Consider the following 18,316-nt stretch of genomic DNA (forward strand, 5'->3'; position numbering starts at 1 on the left):
AAGTTTAATAGTTCCTGATTAGTGTTTGATACCGGTCAGTAATTTATAGCTAAATATGTATAATGAACTTCTTAATATATATATTTAAAACATATAGACATGTCAAGTAAAAAAAACAAAAAAAAAAACACAAATAATAAAAAAGACAATCCAAACTGGGTTTTAAAAAATCTTTATGTGGCAACAAATAATTCCACATATATCATTTAAGTAACAGCTGTCACCACAGAAGTTACTGAGTGCTTTTATTTACAAGAGAAAGTGACTAAAGATAATAAATGTTACATTTTCATATTCTTTCCTTTTTATTCCTACCCATAGGGTAATAGGTCCACAGTACCTTTGAGTGCATTCAAAAACACACAAACCTAGGTTAACACTTTTCGGTTTCCTAAATCATACAAAACTGGATATACAGGTCAAACACAGATAAACAATGCAAAGGGACACAATGTTACAAAGCTACAGAAAAGATCTCTAATATTCTCCCAGGATCACCCTGGGGTAATTCTGCATTTGTGTAATATGAGAAATCTTATGTTCACATTCGCATGCAACAAGTACTCATGTGAGTGGCCCTTATTTGTTTAGACTCCAATGACGTTCGCAACCTGGCAACTGGCCAATAGGGCGTTCTGAGGTGAAATATTAAGGCATTTCTTCCTGGTGCTGAGAATGTGTTATGTTTATGCTAGGAAAGCAGCACACTTTGATGTTGACAAGGGCTGAGAAAAAAAACCCCTGTGGTATTGTTAACAGATCACTATTTGACGTCAAACACCCAACCTGTGGTGACAGAATGCTGTGAGATGTGCGCATTTTTACACTGACACGAGGTCAGCGATGAATGTTTTTGCACAGTAAATGAGAGTATGATCTATGATGTTTATAGAGATAGAGATAAGTGAGAAAAAGGCGAGGAAAGGCACAACTGGGACACTGCCTTTTTGCACTCACACAATGATTGCGATTCGAAAGGAGTTTCATTGGCAGCTTACACTGTAAACACTGACCACACCAATAAAAACATCTCTGACACAATGTCATTTCCACTCAAATACATTCTCTGTAATTAGGTTAAATATGGGTGGCTGCTGTTTTATCTGTTCAGCTTTCCACACGCAGACTTCTGTTGTCTTGGACGAAGACTCTCGGAAGTGTACAATCATTTTGCCCACCCAGTTGTGGCCTCTCCATTGATATAGGCAAATCCTGGAAAATGTTGCGCATGCTCATATTCAGAGTTCCTGCGTGGGGCCAGAGGGGAGTACATGTCTCCGGTGGAGTAGCGTGACGCGTGGACCGCGGGGCTGGTGTAACAGCTGTTGGCCGAGGGCACGTCTGACCAACGGGGGGTCACAGCGCTCGAGTGTAGAAGAGGAGACCCACTCATCAAACAGGACTCCATTCTGGACATCTGGCTGTTGAGTGGATACTGCAAATCAGAGAGAGACATGCATGAGGACCATTGCAACAAAACACATGTGATGTTGTGCATTTAGTAAACAATTCATCTCATCTTCCTTCATGTTAAAGGGACAGTTCACCCAAAAATGAAAATGTTGACATCATTTACTTGTTCCAAACCTGTATACGTTTCTTTCTTCTGTGTAACACAACATTTTTTTTTAAAGAATGTTGGTAAACAGACAGTTGACAGTAGCCATTTGTGTTCAACAGAAGAAAGAAACTCATACAGGTTTTGATAAGTATAAAACTTGGACCAACTGGCTAAATTTGTCCCCTATGTTATGCATTCAATACATCTTTTTGGCTTTTTTGTTGTGGTTGTTATTGTTAAAATTATGATGCAAGACTATCTAATAATCAACTAAAACTGCGACAGTTCACCGTCATTTGTACTGGTAACATAAAATAAGAAAGTTAAGTTAACATAGCACTTTAAAAAAAGGTATTTTTGTTGCTGTGGGGTAACAGTCAAAAAACAAAAAAAGATATGCGTCTATATAAAACAATCTGTTCTCTCTGGGGAAGTCAACAAAATCCTTCATTTGTCTCCTCTCCATCGCCTCCTTCAGAGTAGCTCTCTTGAACAAAGTGTGGACATTGTATTCATTTTAAGTTGACGGAAAATGAGTGGAAGTAAAAATCTATAAGTGCTCTCTAAATAGAAACCGTCCACAGTCAGAGCTTTTATGAACGGCTGCGGCACGGAAAAAGAAAGTCAGGCGGGGTCAGAGACCTAGATGTGTTGCTTGGTGACCTCTTGTTCATCCAGATAAAAGAGACCATTGAATAACAATATTTTAATAAACACGCTTTTCCATCTGGATTTCCGGCCACTAGTTGAGTTGTCTGAGACGGTCATTGAGTGGATGGTAGAAAGACATTGGGTGTGTGTGAGTGAGTGAGTGTGTGTGTCGCTCTCTTGGCTCTAGCCGGGCCACTTTTCAGAGGCTGCATCCGCTGTGTGGAGGAGAACTCTGAGGACCAGCTGATCCCCCATTACAAAGGCAGGCTGGACCAGAGAGCTCTTGACAGGAAATTACCATCACACCCGCTTTGACTTTCAATATATGTGACCAGACCCACTTCTCTCCTTCCACAACTAAACAATTTAATTCAACTATTCACACTCTCAATCTCAAGCACAATAAAGACTACTTAACATTCAACTATTCCCTCAGTTTCGGAACTAGTAACATGCAGCATGTACATACACTTAGTATATTTGCATGCAACAATGCAATGCTTGTCCACAATTCAGTATAACTACGCCCAAATTTTTCAGGCTACATCTAGTAAATTTGGCACAGACCTTCAGCCTCTTCTTAGTGTGCTATATCTTTTCAAACTGATCGGACGAACAGTTTTCCTGTATCTGATCATTAAAAAGCTCATAGATATCCGTCTTTTTTTCTTTCTTTCTTTCTTTTTAAAGTTTTAACTAGCACCCAGAACAAACTACTCCATTATTCAAACTGCACAACCTTCAAACTTAAAATATATAGGCTAATACTCACTATATATAGTGGTATTCCAAGGCCTAAATAAGCCTCAGACATCAAGGGAATTTTAACGTTTAAACAAGGCTTTTCCAGGCCAGTATTCAAAGTTGACCTTTTCTAAATATCTGCATGGAAAATGTTGCTTTGGCTGATTCATGCTTAAGTAACCGCAGCATTTTGAGATTTAGCGAGTGTTGTTTTCATCCAACAGCAGTTGTCTAGAGGTTTAACAAAGACAATTAACTGAGCTTTTCCACCTTTGTTCTCTTTCAGAAGTCAATACACTTTAAATACATATGCTAAATGACCAGTATTTCTGATCAGGAGTTCAGCCTATTAGCCCAGTGTGTGCTGAGGTAAGCAAGCATTCTCTATCCATAAAACTCTGGATAACAGTTAAAAGAACATTTCAGATGCTAATGACTGTAATACATCAACCACCATTCACATTCACAGTATGTACATAGTATTCTTCTCTCAGTTACAAACCCAGTAAAAGAGACTAGAATACACTACCAAATACTAAAAGAGGATAGAATACACTTCCACACCAAATACTGGGGAATACACACCCATTTCCATCTGTTATTATGTTTACCTTCTTAATACTCATTCCTAGTCTTATTGTTCATGAATCATCTGCGAAAAAATGATTTGCATTTGTAGTCTTAAGATTTTACTCTGAAAATTGGTTGATAAAATCAAGTCCCATCTAATGTTTTCTCATTGAAAATTGGTTGAAAATGCAATTAATGCACGTGTAAGCCTTTTCTGACACATGATTTACCAAAGCCAGATTTCCCCCCCTATAATTATGACATAAAAAGTCATCATTTTGAAATACTAAGTCAAAATTTTAATAAAAAGTTGACTTCTATAAATCATAAATAGGAGATAAAAAAGTTAAAATTGTGACATAAAACTTTTATGTTATAATTGACGGTTTCTCAATTTTTACTTTTTATCAATTAATATGGCCTAATTTTGACATTTTATGTCAAAATAATGACTTTTGGGTCATACTTAATTTGATTTAATATTTTTCCCCTTATGTATAGTGGAAATGGGCGTTAACTGAACTAATGTGACTTTAATTGACAAACCTGACGAACTTATGAAATTGAAGGCGTAGCCTGTGAAAATTGTCAATCTATATTCTGTAATCACTTTATGATATTTTATAAATAGTTCAGAAATTCCCCATAGCTTATAAATAAATAGTATCATATTAAAATATTACTGTAGTGTATGATTTTAGGATTTTGGGTGGGAGGAGCCTGACCTGTGCGGAGGTCCGGTGGTATGAGGAATAGTGCAGAGGGGTGGGCAGCCCTGGTTCATGGGTTAAACTGGAGTACTGACTCTGGATGGCATGATGGTGCTGGTTTGCGTAGCTGCTGTAATTATAGCTGCCAGTATACCTGGAGAAAATGGAGTACAAATCTCTGAAAACATTTCACAATCCACACTGTAATGTTTTTCTATGTAATGTAATGTAACTGTAATGATTTTCAACATCATTTAATGTCTTCTCATTGATTTTGGGGGCTCACCCATGCTCATCCCGATGTGGGTAAACTGGCATCCTGTGGGTGGAGGAGGGGCTGTGTAGAGGGGGTCCGCCTCTCATGCAGGACAGCTGGGATCCGGTCTCGGGTGGGCTGCCACCTGAGGTTGTCACTGTGTATGTAAGGGACCAGGTATATGACTGAACAGCTCCTGGCACATACAGACATACATATACAAAGAAACGTGTTTGGCGTGTTAATTAAATGAGCTTACTGTGAGATACAGTTTTAATGAATGCATGGAATGGGCCTGTGCCAGTTGTACTGTTGAATGTGATACTGTGATGTATGATTTGAGTGTTATAATCAGTTCGGAGTCACTATTTACCTGTGGTAGCTGGTATGCTGGTGTACTCCGGAGACTGGGCTGAATTGGGGGAACCTACTGCTGGTACGCCCACCGAGTGAACAGACTTGGCAGGAGAGTAGGGTCCAGGTGACGTAGATGTGGGGGTGGAGCCTATGATCATCTGCTCATCCCCAGTATCTGCTGTATACGCCAAAACAAAATGTTAAGAAATCTGCGATTTTGAAAACTATCACAATATTTGAGATTTTCTCTGCTGCAATAAGCACAATGCATGTTTTGGATGATGGTTTGCTGGTGTAAGATGCCCCAGCAGACATCTTAACAACCTTAACCAGGTGTGATTGGGACGCTATTTTGCCATTGAGATGAATGGAAAAAGTGTCCCAATTAACCTGAATTTCCCGCTATGCTCAACCAGCTTAGCCAGAAAGACAATGCTGGATAACCTCTTTCACCAGATAGACCACAAGGATGTGAGTTTGAATTGGACAGCCATTGTTTTAATATTGCAACCTTTAATCCTGTAAGGCTGGACATGAAATAACAGTCCGATTTTGTTTTTGTTTTAAAATGGAACAGTTTATTGAATCTATAATAGAGACTTTTTTTTTTTAAAAGTTTGTATGTGTTTTCTTTTGTTAAGTATCAACTTTTATGGATAGTAGTATGATATATGATAATATGTAGCTCATGCTTGAGGAGGAAAAAACACCTCAGTGTTATTCAGAGGTCCAAGCTGAGCAAAAATGTGCAATTTCGTGCTGTTGCTTATTAAGATGGCCAAAAAGCAATATGAAATTGTAATGGCTTGTAATGTAAATCAATGAGATCTTAATAACAATATAGCAGACACTGTACATAAAATGCATATAAATATCAGTTGTTACTTGTTCAGAAGAATTGGTTCCTACCAATTGTTGTCTATCTCCTAATTATGTCTTTGTAAGATGATTTTTAAAGGCTTGGTTTTATGATCAAAGCTCTGTAGCTCAAAGCTTTCATATAATGAAATGCAATACAATGATGATTGAAAGACGTATAAATAAACATTCCTCAAAAGCCTGCAAATCAGTAGATTGAGTACAACAGGTTTTTCAGCAATGTTTTGTTCATGTTGATAATTTAGAGGCCTTTGAAATTTGTGTATCAAATTTGATACAGCAGGCTTTATAGACTTTTAAAAAATGGCAACTTCAAAATTCCTATTTGAGGTTTGACTGTGTCCTTTATGTTGCAGAACAAAACTTGAAACTCTCTTCAAGTAAAGTCAACTACATTCTAATGAAAGCTACTGTTTTAATGACAAATCAGCTTTCTGTGTTAGTCTACAAATTTGATGTCATGACAGATCAGCTCTATTGCTTGTATCAAATCGATCTTACCTGGCGAGCCCTCTGCTTTCATAGCCCTCATCAGTTCATTGGCTCTCTCTTGGCAGTGCAGAGACTCAAGCAGGTATAGTACATAGTCATCAAACATGAGGTGGATCAGATGGAATGAGCCTAGAAACATAGAGAATCCAATTTACCATACAAAGTTCCCAATTCAAGTCTCCTTGACAAGTAATACATGAAGGCTTTGTAGACAACTACCATAAAGCATTTTGAATTTGAATCTCTGAGAGCTTTGAGAGATCAAACTGATTTGATGTTGTTAACTGGCGCAATACTATTGCACAATTTAAACGGTAAGAGCTCAAATCCAAGTCAGAACCAAACTAGCGGTCCAACCATAAACTCTACAGAGTTACTGAAGCATATGATGCTTTGAGTCCATTTTCTGAATGAGATGGGGGAAAGAATTCATAAGGAGCATGGCACAATCCTCACATTGTGTTAGTAACTCCAGCCACTATGTGCATAATAAACATCGCTGCTATTCAGCGGACTGGGCGCAATACTGCCCGGTCATAAAATGGGAAGAAGGGGGAAAGACTTGGTGGGGGTTTGCCTTTGTTAATTAGCTGTTTTGTACAGAGAGCTGCATTATCAAAACACTGCAACCAGCTGTGCCTTTGATATTCACAGACAGAGCGGACAGGGAGGGGGCTTTTACCTCTTTTATGGCCCTTCTTTCAGTAACTTTGCCATAGACGGCTAGATGGTGTAAGCCAAGAGTTAACAAAGCTGCCATCTTAGTTAAAAGTTGACACTTGTGGATTGAGAAACTTTTAGTTAACCTGAAAAACTCAAGCTTCCAAGCAAATAAAATCAGTAAGAAGTTTCTACTCTTTCTAATAGGATGATTGTGACAAAACGGTACAGCTTGACTCACCGAAGCTGGGTGCACTGTGCAGCGTCATATCCCGTATAACTCGGGTCCCGAAACATGACCACATGAGCAGGAACTGCTGAGCTACCCTCTTCAGGCATCCGGGTCTCTTCCCCGCCACCTAAAGGGAGTATTACCATTAGAAAAGCCTGGGGGAAGGCACAGGGGCCTTAACCTTTGGGTCCATACTGGGGCCTAACCCCTAAGTACGAAAAACACGTCAACAAGTCAACTATTTGATTTGCCCCTAAGGAAACACCCTCCCATTGAACTATTGTCTGGTAGGTAGTATAAGTTCCCATGGCAACCAGATTTACAAGCCCATATCTGGACTATAATTGAGGCCCCGCAAAAAGGGGCCATGAAGACATCATTAAGTTGGGGAATTGCATCATGATAGGTCTTAAGTATGTTGTGACGGCATTTAGAGTTGCATGGTTGGACACCTGCAAACTTAGTTTGTATTGGAAGAACATAAAAACAGTGTAATGACAATTCTTGATTATATTTCTGATGAAATGTCTAAATTATACATTCACACATATGTATATATATACACATACACACAGATACATTATATATACTGTTTTCAACATTGATAATAATAACAAATTTGTCTTGAACACCATATTAGAATGATTTCTGAAAGATCATGTGACACTGAAAACTGGAGTAATGATGCTGAAAACTATGCTAAAATTATATTTTAAAATAGAAATATAAAGCAAATATTTTCGAATAGTAATAATATTTCACAATATTACTGTTCTACTGTATCTTTGATCAAACAAATAAAGCCTAGAGAAAAACTTCTTTCAAAAATATAAAAAAATCCTACTGTCCCCAAACTTTTGAAAGGTAGAGTTTTTTTATTTATTATTATTCATATTTACATATTTGTATAGGCCTATATTTTAGCTATACAATCAGACATCTAATTATATGATCATTATACTGTAGTAGAGTATAAATCAAGCCTTATTTTGCCGGGTCAACATATTTTGTTGATCTTGGAACAACATTCCTGTCTGAAAGTTTTGTCCCAACCATATACACCTAACCTAACCCTACCCATAAGTTATCCCTAAAATCAGAGGGAAATGATAGACGAATAACACTGATGTCGAAGCACCTTACCCTGGTTGTAAGCCTAAAGTTGACATAAACTGAAAACATCTCCCTCAAATCTGATTGGTTGTTCCAGGATCAACAAAGATGATGATCCAGGAACATGTTGTAATTGGGGAAATCATGTTCTGCGTACACGTACCCTCACGACACATCTCTCCACCATAGAGTCCAGCCACTCGATGTAGGCTTCAATAGGGGACTGGTCCTCCAGCAGTCTGTCAAATTCTTGATACACTTTGAAAAACAGCAGAAAAGAGTTTGAGGTTAAAAACTAATTTCTCAAATTGGTCAAATTCCATTTGAATTGCTTGTAAAGGTTGCTAATCCATAATTACAAAAATACTATTGGCACAGATTTGAGATCTCCGTATGAAATTGTAGAAAGGGGAGCTCAGAGTCCTCTTTTGAGGATGACATGACAGAATCTTTGAACTTTGACCTGATCAGTCATGTGAGAGGCTGACGCTGAAATGAATTTGAAATGCTCCTCGGGGTGTCAAACTGTGAGGGTTAACCTCTCAGTGTCTGTGGTTAAAGCTCGACGCTCATGGTCGTGGGAATGATTCAGCTCTGGTTGACAGCTACTGCGTGAAATCCGAAACGTAAACCAGTGGGGCTTTTAACACAGCGCCGCATGTGATTCTGCAGCAATAACACTGCATGTGGTGGTGGAGTACAGAAACACTAATAAATAAATCCGAATCAGTCCGGCTATGTCTTATCTGATACTTTTTCATTTAAATCTGATTGTGAAATGCACCACTATTCCTTACAATGGATGATAAGTCTCCTCTCGTCCTCTCTGGAGTCTTCCATTGTATAAAGAGTCTGTTTAGTGATGCTGTTGAGGTCTACGTTCCTCCAGTCTTCAAGCATTTGAAAGGTGATGTCTGCACTGTGGATCACCGTCCGAGAAGCCTGCGAGAGTCAGATTTTAATTACTGATCATAGACATTTGCAAAAACATGATGGAGAATGTTTTTTTAATAAAAAAGTTAAATATTAAACATAAATCTGCTGTATACCTGACAGAGATGGTTTAATGATGTTTGTCGTTTAAGTATCTGGGAAAATCTTCTTGACACTGAGAATAAAAAAAAAAAATAGCCTTAGAATACTAGCAAAGTTCTAGCAAAAAATACTAGCAAAATACTAGCATGTTTTTGAGAGTATTGAATATGTTTGGCACCTACATTCAAACTTTATGTTGCGCAAGTTCTCAGGCAGGTCATGTAATGCCACCTTCAGCCACTCGTCCAGCTGCTTGGCAAACTTCCTGATCACCTGAGTGAGGCTGCATTATCAAACACATAAACAAGGACATAAATGTAGAAAAACATTCCACGTGTACATTACACAAAAAATGCTCTGACGCAATGACCTTTTTTCACCTCTTGTCTGGAGCAATACAAATTGGAGTCATGCGTCATTGACAGGTAATCTGGTTAGTTAATTACCCTGATGCAAAAGTTAGATATGCAATGCTAGCAATGATCTCAGTGGCAATAATAAAGATGTTTATTTAGCTTATTTAGATATTAAAGTCCATTTGACTAAAGAAAAAAGTATCAAGGCTTGGAGTTCAATCAGCACTGAGGCAATTCTGATGATGTTGAATGTGAAATATAGTATTAACAAATCTTTGTTATCCTATTAAAATGTGATTTTACTTTACTTTTGGCTAATGCCACCAAAACCTTCTTACTTAGCCAAATTCTCCCCTCCATCCACTTCATATAGGTATGAATAAAATCAAGACCTGTCATAATTTTTCTTTTTCTCATTAAATAACCACTTTCCAGTGGCACAAAGTATTTGGGTAAATGTAATTTGTACTTAAGAATCTTTTTGGCTACTTTGTAGTTTTACAAAGTAGCAAAGATATTAGCAACTTTTAATCTAAAAAAGACTTCATTTTTTTTAAAGTATGTACTTATTTACTCCAATATATCTGTGATGAGTAATGCGATTTCTCATTCAAATGTACATGGAACCTAACTTCTTCTGCAGCAGTTTATTTCTGCTACAAAAGAAGTGATATTGCCATCCACAGGGCTTTGAAGGTACTATATCTTGTGCGTTTTTTAACCAAATTTGGCAAGGCTACTCTAAGCGAATATAAGAGCATTAGCAGGTAGTAGTGAATCGCAGGCGTTTCATATGTGAGATGAGGACATAACTGCAACCGGTGATGAGGCCGAAACCAGTGTCCAGTGCAAGCAGGCTTTGACTATTTAATTTTACTTAACACTATTATTATCCTTTGTATTGAAGAGACGTTTATGAAGGATATTAGTTTACTTGAGCCCTTTTTGAACTCTTGAGCTTAACTGTGACTTGAGTGTTTGTAGACGTTGTGTCGACCTTGATTTACTGCAATTTTGAGGTTTCTTAGAAAATAAACATGCGATTGCTCTCCTCACAAATCAACTGTTTCTTGTTTTTCACTGGCATGTCTCTTAGGTGTTGAGGACTAATGCATATTTGAGACTACATTCAGTCTGAGTAAAATACTCAAGTACTGTTAAAATCAGATGCTAAGACTTTTACTCAAGTCGTATTGGAATTGGTGACTTGTAATGGAGTCATTTTCGCTGTGAGGTATCTGTACTTTTACTCAAGTATGGTTTTCAGGTACTCTTTACACCTCTGCCCCTGCAGAATTATGCCAGGAAATGCACAAAAAACTGTAAGAGCATAGATTCTGTTATACACTTTTTTTTAACAAAATCAAAATAGGCAGGGATGGGACTCACCTGTCAGGTAGAGCCTGTAGGACGGTGGGCATGAGGACTCCTGAGATGGCCTTGTACAATATAGAGTCACAAACACCCACTATATTCACCACTGTAGAAGAGCCCAGGACAGGGAGCATGTGGGGCGGCATGCCCTGCCAAAAGTGCAACAGGAAACTCTGGACCTATGCATATACACAAACAAATAAACATTGTGATGAAATATGAAGGAAGCCTTTTCCACTGGATGAAAAAGCTTGAAGAAAACATAATTCAAAGCATTTTAATGCATGCATGCAACCAAAAAAAGAAATGTCAAACCTCATCGAAGTTTGCTCGTATGACTGTATCCAATATCCTCTGACAGTGAGTTCTGTACATCATGATAAAGGTTGAGACCTTGTAGAGAAAAAAAAATACTTTTATAATACTTTCCCACAGAGACTAATTCAACGAAACTCTTGGTTAATGATGTCATACCAAATTCATTCCTGACTCATGGTCATGCATTAATAAGACACTAAAAGACTCTAACACTAAAGAAAGAGGATACAAATACCAAACAACAAAAAAAAGCTGCTTTCACGAACAATGCCTATTTACAAGGCCTTGCCAAACCAGTGTATGAAAAGAGGCTTTAAAGATCAGAAACTCACAAACCATTTAAAATTACAGGCACCTTTTTAAAGTGAGACAGCTAGTGCCCGTCCTTTGTCCAATGCGAGATCTTATTATCTACTCGAAAGATTAAGAGTTCGCTAGGAACCAACACATAAATCCTCCAGGTCCTCATCTAAATCCAGGCCCAGGGAAGGTCCGCCTGACACATGAAAGCAGGATCTAGAGGGGTGGGTAGCGGGCAGGAGGAGGGAGAGGGGGGTTGGAGTTGGAGGTTAGCAGTTAGAGGTTTTAGTGATCTGTTTACCTTCTCTTCTGGCAGACTGGCAGGCAGATTTAAGTCTTTGACATTTGGAAAGTCTGGCAGGAGAGTGCCCAGCTTGGAGCGCGGTGAATACGCCACTGTCTGTTTGGTGACCTCTTTCTTGCCCGTTTCGTTCACCCACGCAGCGCCCTTTTTAGAGTACATCACATCGTAGTACTGGGAGCTCTCCTTCACAGCGATTCCATAGTAGTGATACCTAAGAGGGACAAGTGAGTGGCAGGATGAAGATTATATATGAGTTTCAATGTGTCTGCTGTACTAAAGCAGTCATGATTAGAAAGTGTTCAAAGTCTAAAGTAGATTTAGTCTTTTTATATATATACATGAATAAACTTTGTGGAGGTGTAAAATATGTGTAAAATAAGATCCGAGTAACATATATATATATATATATATATATATATATATATATATAAAATAATGCTCACCATGGCTGCATTTATACTTTTATTTCTACATACAGTAAAAACAGTACTATTGTGAAAATGTGATTTAAAACAACTATTTTCTATTGTAACATGTTTTAAAATGTAATTTATATATACTAAATTTAGATCAGAAGGATTCTGAAGGATCATGTGACACTGAAGACTGGAGCAATGGCTGCTGAAAATTCAGCTTTGCCATTACAGGAATAAATTGCATCTTAAAATATATTAAAATGGAAAACATTAACTTTTAAATAGTAACACTATTTCACAATATTACTGTTATTACTGTACTTTTAATCAAATAAATGCAGCCTTGGCGAACGTAAGAGACTTCTTTTAAAAACATAAAAAAAATCGTAATCATTCCAAACTTTTGACTAGTGAGTCAAATATTTTTCAAATAAATTATAAATACATTTAAAAAAATTTTTTGGGAGTTTGGAGCAACATGCGGGTGGATAGATAAGAGAAAAAAAGTAGAACTTTGTAAATTAATTATTAGTTTTTGGAAGAAATATTGACTCCACTTGGCTCAGTTTCAGATTGTAATCAACTTGACAAAACATATATTTTATAAGTGATATGATAAATGTAAAAAGTTGGAAAAGTTCTATTCTATTGGAGAAGGAACTTACTTCGATTGGCCTCTCGTTCCTAGTCTCCGTGTGGTTAACTGAGGAAACTGTTGTCTTATTATCTGTAAAACAGGCGCACATGCACACACACATTAAACTTTTCTGGCGGGACCTTTGTGACATCAGTGTGTTATCTGTTACAACTACGACAAAAACGATCTTCTCAATCATCTTGTTCGATTCATACATGTCCACTGACATTTCTTTTCTGGCCAATCTCTCTTTTTCTCTCTGCTTTTTGTCCATGAGCTCCTTGGTCCAGCTCCTGGTGCAGAAAACTTTGCAAACAGTGAAGCTCTCTATTGTGCGGGATGAAAAAAGAGGCCAAGCTGTGAAGTTTCTGTCAGGCTTGGCTTGATAAATGAGCAGACAGGGAGGCAGGTCCAGCTCTCTCTCTCTTTTTTGTCCTGAATCAATGAAGCCTTCCTAAAGGACACCCCACGCTGCTCCAGCCACTGATCTAACATTCCGCAACATCTCACCCTTCCAAATTTCCTTTAATTACACATTAATCCAGGCCCCCTCTCTTTTTCAATATCCTCCGACAGGACCCGGGGGAGCGGGACAAGGGTGTCGGGGGGTGGCTATATGAGTAGGTGGGTTGAGGGGTTGTGGGAACAAGGGTGAACATGTTCATTGTTTTTATTGTCCAGCTATGAGTTTGCAGAAGAGGTGTAAGAAAAGACCACTGGCTGTGGCTCTTCATAATACCCAGTATTATGTAATGCTTTTCTTTCTTTTTTTTTGTAACAGATGTTTTCCTTCCTCTTTCATGTGAACATGCGTTTTTATAGGACCTTTGATAGGAATTTGATTACCTCATCAAAACACGATTATCATAAAAGACAGAATATTTGATTTCATCACTGACGTATTAAATACAGGCTTCTATACCTTCCCGAAGCTTGCAGCGTTGACCGGCTGAGAATCAAGTTTCTCGCAGAAGTCCAAGTAATGCATGTACAGTGCACTGCGAGGAATACACACACCCTCTGCGATCTCGTAGTTCTCCTCCAACCTAATGAGAACACAGATAGGTCAGCGCACAGAAAATCTAAATTGTTTTTCTTTCTTAAAGACATTTTGAATAGTGTAGTTCAAGTATAACAGTATCAATATAACTTATATAATTGTAATAAAAATGATTTCAAATGAGAGAAAATGGCCTGAAACAAATCGAGTTTAGTTTTGTTTGCCACAAACGAGCAAGATTTTGTATTATTGACTAAACTTTCAATAAGCAATTTGAAATTTAAAGTCTTTCTCTGTGAGGTTGTAAGTCTGTTTGCCTTTCTGATGCTTGAAACTGACAACTTACAAACAACAGGACTGCAAACATGACATTTGGAAATTGCTGTTTTATGATTTATTTGAAAATTATAAAGCAAGTAACTGTATTTGTCATATTTTACAAAATGGAGCCCTGAAACTATATAAAATAGCGTATATATCTCAAACCTAAGGAGTTTTCCCACAGACTGAAGCCTTTTGCTCCTATTGGATGGCATTAAAAATATAAAAGTTAATTATTATATTCATCATTTTACTATGGTTTAAAACCTTTGAAGAGTTCAACTTTGTGTGAGACGGTGGTAAAGATGAAAATAAGGGATGTACATTTCTGGTGTAAATTAGACTCACCATTGTAATGTGGCAGGTGTTGAATGTGGCTTAGATGCTCGGTTATTTTCCTTCTCTTCGTCTTTTATCAAAAGAAAAACAACAATCAGAATCAGTAATAAAATAAATAAATGATCCATAATGCAATATATGTAGACTATATCATAACAAATTTTATATACAGTAACCTATAAATTAAAGGTTTCCAGGTTTTTTCTTTTTTAAAGATTAAATCACTGAAAACATTCACGTTGTTCTCTTTGAGCAGAATTATTCATGCAGTCTATTTTGATTTAATTTATTCATGACGATACATTAGTACTTACTTTCGTCGTTGGACATGTTTCCAATAGAAGAGTGGCTGGAGAAGCGCTTGCTCTCGCTTTCGTTCAGACATCTTTCAATCCAGCTCTCTGCAAAAAGAGGGGGGAAAAAACAAATTATATTTTTACATTATGCCTTTTTATCGTATGCATACGGGCACGGCTGTCTTCTCGTGTGCCCTATTTGGCACGTCCTCTAGTTTTTTATTTTGAGATGAAACACTTTGTTTTAAACAGTAGGCGAAACGAAACTACAAACGTTTTATGTAGCAATCTAATCTAATTTTTATTTTATTTTTACATAGCCTATATTTCAAAAGCATATGATTTCTATTTAGGCCATCGGCAGAGGCAACAGGTGCAACGCGCGCCGTGGTTCCTAAACATAACTAACGGTAGTTAGTCCGTTAACGTCTTTCCCCCCCACAGAGCTTGAAATATTTAGTGAATGTGTTGAACTTTTGTAATTTTAAATTCCAGAGCATATATGGTATAAGTTAGTTAGGCTAACGTTACATTAACTGTCAGTTTGTGGACGATAAACATTAGGCTATAAAGCGTGGTTGCGTCGCAGCCACTGCTTAAAGAGTTGAGGGGCATAATAATGAAGGGGCAATTCAATTATAATCGATTGTGCGGATCTTTGGGCAGCTGGGATTCTATTTGAAATGTTTTCAGCAGAACTGCAGGAATCCTTCATTGTTCCGAGGCGAATTACAGGCGCGCGCACGCTCAATTGATTCTGCGCGCTCGCCGCTCCTCCATTGCTGTGTCGTCATAATAGAACCTTTTTAGCGCCATTCTCATTTATACGACATAAGTAAGCCGACTGGTGTCCTTACATCACAAGACTGAAACACTTATAATTCGATTCGAACTTTAGTCAATCATGTTTTCCTGCACGGGCCATGACAACAGTTACTATGGCATCGGCTGCGAGTCACTGGGCAACCAATAGCATACTGATGCTTCATATCGCGGCTGAAGTTATGGAGAAAGTTATGATACTTAACACTTGTTTGGATAAGTTATTTTGACCACCTTAAGACAAAAAAGTGAGATGTACTTTTGACTTGATTAAAATATACATTCAGTGAGGGAAATTCGCATTTGATGGAATTAATAAGCTAAAATCGACATTCTTAACTGAATGGATTATGTAGTAGGTCATTAAAAGCTGAAAATACTGTGAATCAGGCCCAGCTTTGATTTGCTCATTTCCAATCATAATAATCAAATCCTCATTTCAAAAAGCAAAAAACAATCAAGCAGAAATGTCAAAAATAGCCTATTACATTTTACACAATGCTAATGAGCAAAATTATATAGTTTTTGTGTGTTAAAGTTCTGAACAAAGTTCGGTGCTTTTACTAACTACAAAACTAAATTTCCCTCAAGTATTCATTTTTGTGACAATTATTGAGAGGCTTTGGATTTTATGATGACACACAATTTAGGCAAAATAAACCTGCAATAAGATGGAGAAAAAAATAAACAAGTTCAGTTTACTTGATGTAAAATATTCCTTGCGTTATACATTTTTTAAAGTTATTTTTAGGCTACAATCAGTGATTACAGGCTGTATCAACTATTTCAAGAATTAACATGCATTTGAAATGCCAATCATTTTTAATTTTGCTGACATTTTATTTAATTTAAATGAAAAAGTATTGTTAATTTACTGCAGCTGTTATTTTGAAGCTCAACAGATCTCTTCCCCCCTCTCAGAATCTAATTAATCTCTGTCAGTGTTGGCTCAGTCAGTTGAGATCAGATTTTCTGTCTGTAATTGAATCATTTGCTCTGTGAACAGTTTAAGTAGTTCTCTAAATAATTGGATTAAATCCAATCTAAAGGCGAGACTGATCTGAGATCATTAATAATCATGCGCTGAACATCAGCGTGGAAAGGAGTCCCCCAAATAGCTAATAATTAACTTTTTTTCTCACAAAACGACTGCATTGAACAAAATTGAACGATGGGTAACACTGCTTTTTGAAGCCACGGGTGTTACATTGTAGAATTGATGTATAAATAGGACATATTTTGTGGTTAAAACATTACATCTAGAAATATTCGAAATAATGTTGTCTTTACAATTTATACCTTCAGGAGAAGCGATTATATTTACCAATAGTACCAAGTGCAGTTTTGACTCAAGTCAAAACTTAGCTTGAGCAGGTGCATCATTAAAAAAAAAAAAAAAAAAAAACGTTTAAACTGGACAACAAACTCAGATCTGTGACCTTGCATGAGTTTAGTCTCAATTTAAGGTCATATTGCTACTCCGTAAAAACGCCGTCCACTTTACATAGTCCCAAAACTGTGTAAAACCATATTCTCAGCTGAAGCACGCCCATCCGGAGCAATTAAAAACGAGGCCAAAAGACACGCCAACTTATCTCTTGGTGTACTAGATTCAAGAGCTTCCCTGACGAAAGGTTAAATAACTTTTTCTGATGCCAATCTCAGGTCTCGAAATCCCAAGGCCCGTTTCGCGTTCCAAAAGTGCCCAGATCCCAGGGTGTCCCAATGTCACGGCGGTGCAGCAGGAACCAACCTGTGGAATCCATGTCAGGCTCCTCCAGCAGCCCACAATGCATCCTCTTCCCATGCACGTTCCAGGGGCTCCTCTGAGAAAATGGCTCCGTGCTGGACTCCCCCTCCTCAGCTCCCTCCGTCTCTCCGAGAGAACTGCCCGTCGTAGAGATGCATAAGATGTGAGGTCCGTGGAGAGGGTGGCGATGGTGATGGAGGTGGGGGTGTGGGGTTGTAGGAGCGGGTGGGGTGGGGTGGGGGGGTCACAGACTCCAGAGATCCAGCGGGGGAAAAGCCAGAGCCGTCAAAATGTTTGCTGATGTTTCATGGGAAAGGGGCTGATTTTATAGGAGCCCTGATGGGGGACATGTCATTGATAGGCTCGGCAGGCTGATGAATGGCTTCGAGTCAGATGGGGATGTGGCAAGGCTCACTGGAAGTCTTTTGTGGGGCTGTTTTGAATAAGAAAAGCTCCCTTCCCAGAAAAAAAAAGAGGCTTAGATCTACGCAATCCCAGCACTGTGGCCTCCCCGTCTCCCATTATAGCATTTAATACGTTTTCGTACCCTCTCCTCACACGCACATACACACTCTGCCCCTGCTGCTTTAGTTTTAAAGTTCTCCATCCAAGGGCCACTTTTTGGCCCATTGCAGAACTTTTTTTGATGTCTGCGACGCCGTTACTAGCTCTGGAAACGGGAGCGTGAAAGTTGAGTTCATTCAAATCAGTGCAAAAAACAAGACAAAATCAAAGTCTCACGCAAACATATTCATCGTCATCTTTTGAAACCAAAAGTCCAGAAACTTCATAGGCCGTTGGCAAAAATGGATAGAGAAAGTTT

The 18,316-nt window shown here is 38.0% G+C and overlaps 1 protein-coding gene across 2 annotated transcripts; it reads right to left on the reverse strand.

The window, feature by feature from the left end:
* Window positions 1-310: 310 nt before the first annotated feature.
* rfx4 (regulatory factor X, 4) lies at window positions 311-17,725 on the reverse strand. 2 transcript variants are annotated; one of them, XM_079620259.1, is made up of 18 exons: window positions 17,497-17,725; window positions 14,940-15,026; window positions 14,635-14,695; window positions 13,888-14,011; window positions 12,994-13,055; window positions 11,910-12,123; window positions 11,306-11,383; window positions 11,006-11,169; window positions 9,443-9,543; window positions 9,275-9,333; window positions 9,023-9,167; window positions 8,389-8,483; window positions 7,122-7,239; window positions 6,230-6,349; window positions 4,866-5,027; window positions 4,523-4,688; window positions 4,252-4,390; window positions 311-1,435 (listed from the first exon to the last, which is right to left on the reverse strand). In XM_079620259.1, exons 1-18 carry the CDS (start codon window positions 17,537-17,539, stop codon window positions 1,166-1,168), a joined length of 2,208 nt encoding a protein of 735 aa, XP_079476385.1. In that variant the 5' UTR covers window positions 17,540-17,725; the 3' UTR covers window positions 311-1,165. The 2 variants fall into 2 exon arrangements, with proteins under 2 accessions (XP_079476385.1, XP_079476384.1); XM_079620258.1 differs by having other exon boundaries at window positions 1,031-1,435; window positions 4,523-4,649; window positions 17,497-17,684.
* Between the last annotated feature and the right edge of the window lie 591 nt (window positions 17,726-18,316).

This window comes from Phoxinus phoxinus (genome assembly GCF_949152265.1).
Source record: "Phoxinus phoxinus genome assembly, chromosome: 8".
NCBI lineage: Eukaryota > Metazoa > Chordata > Actinopteri > Cypriniformes > Leuciscidae > Phoxinus > Phoxinus phoxinus.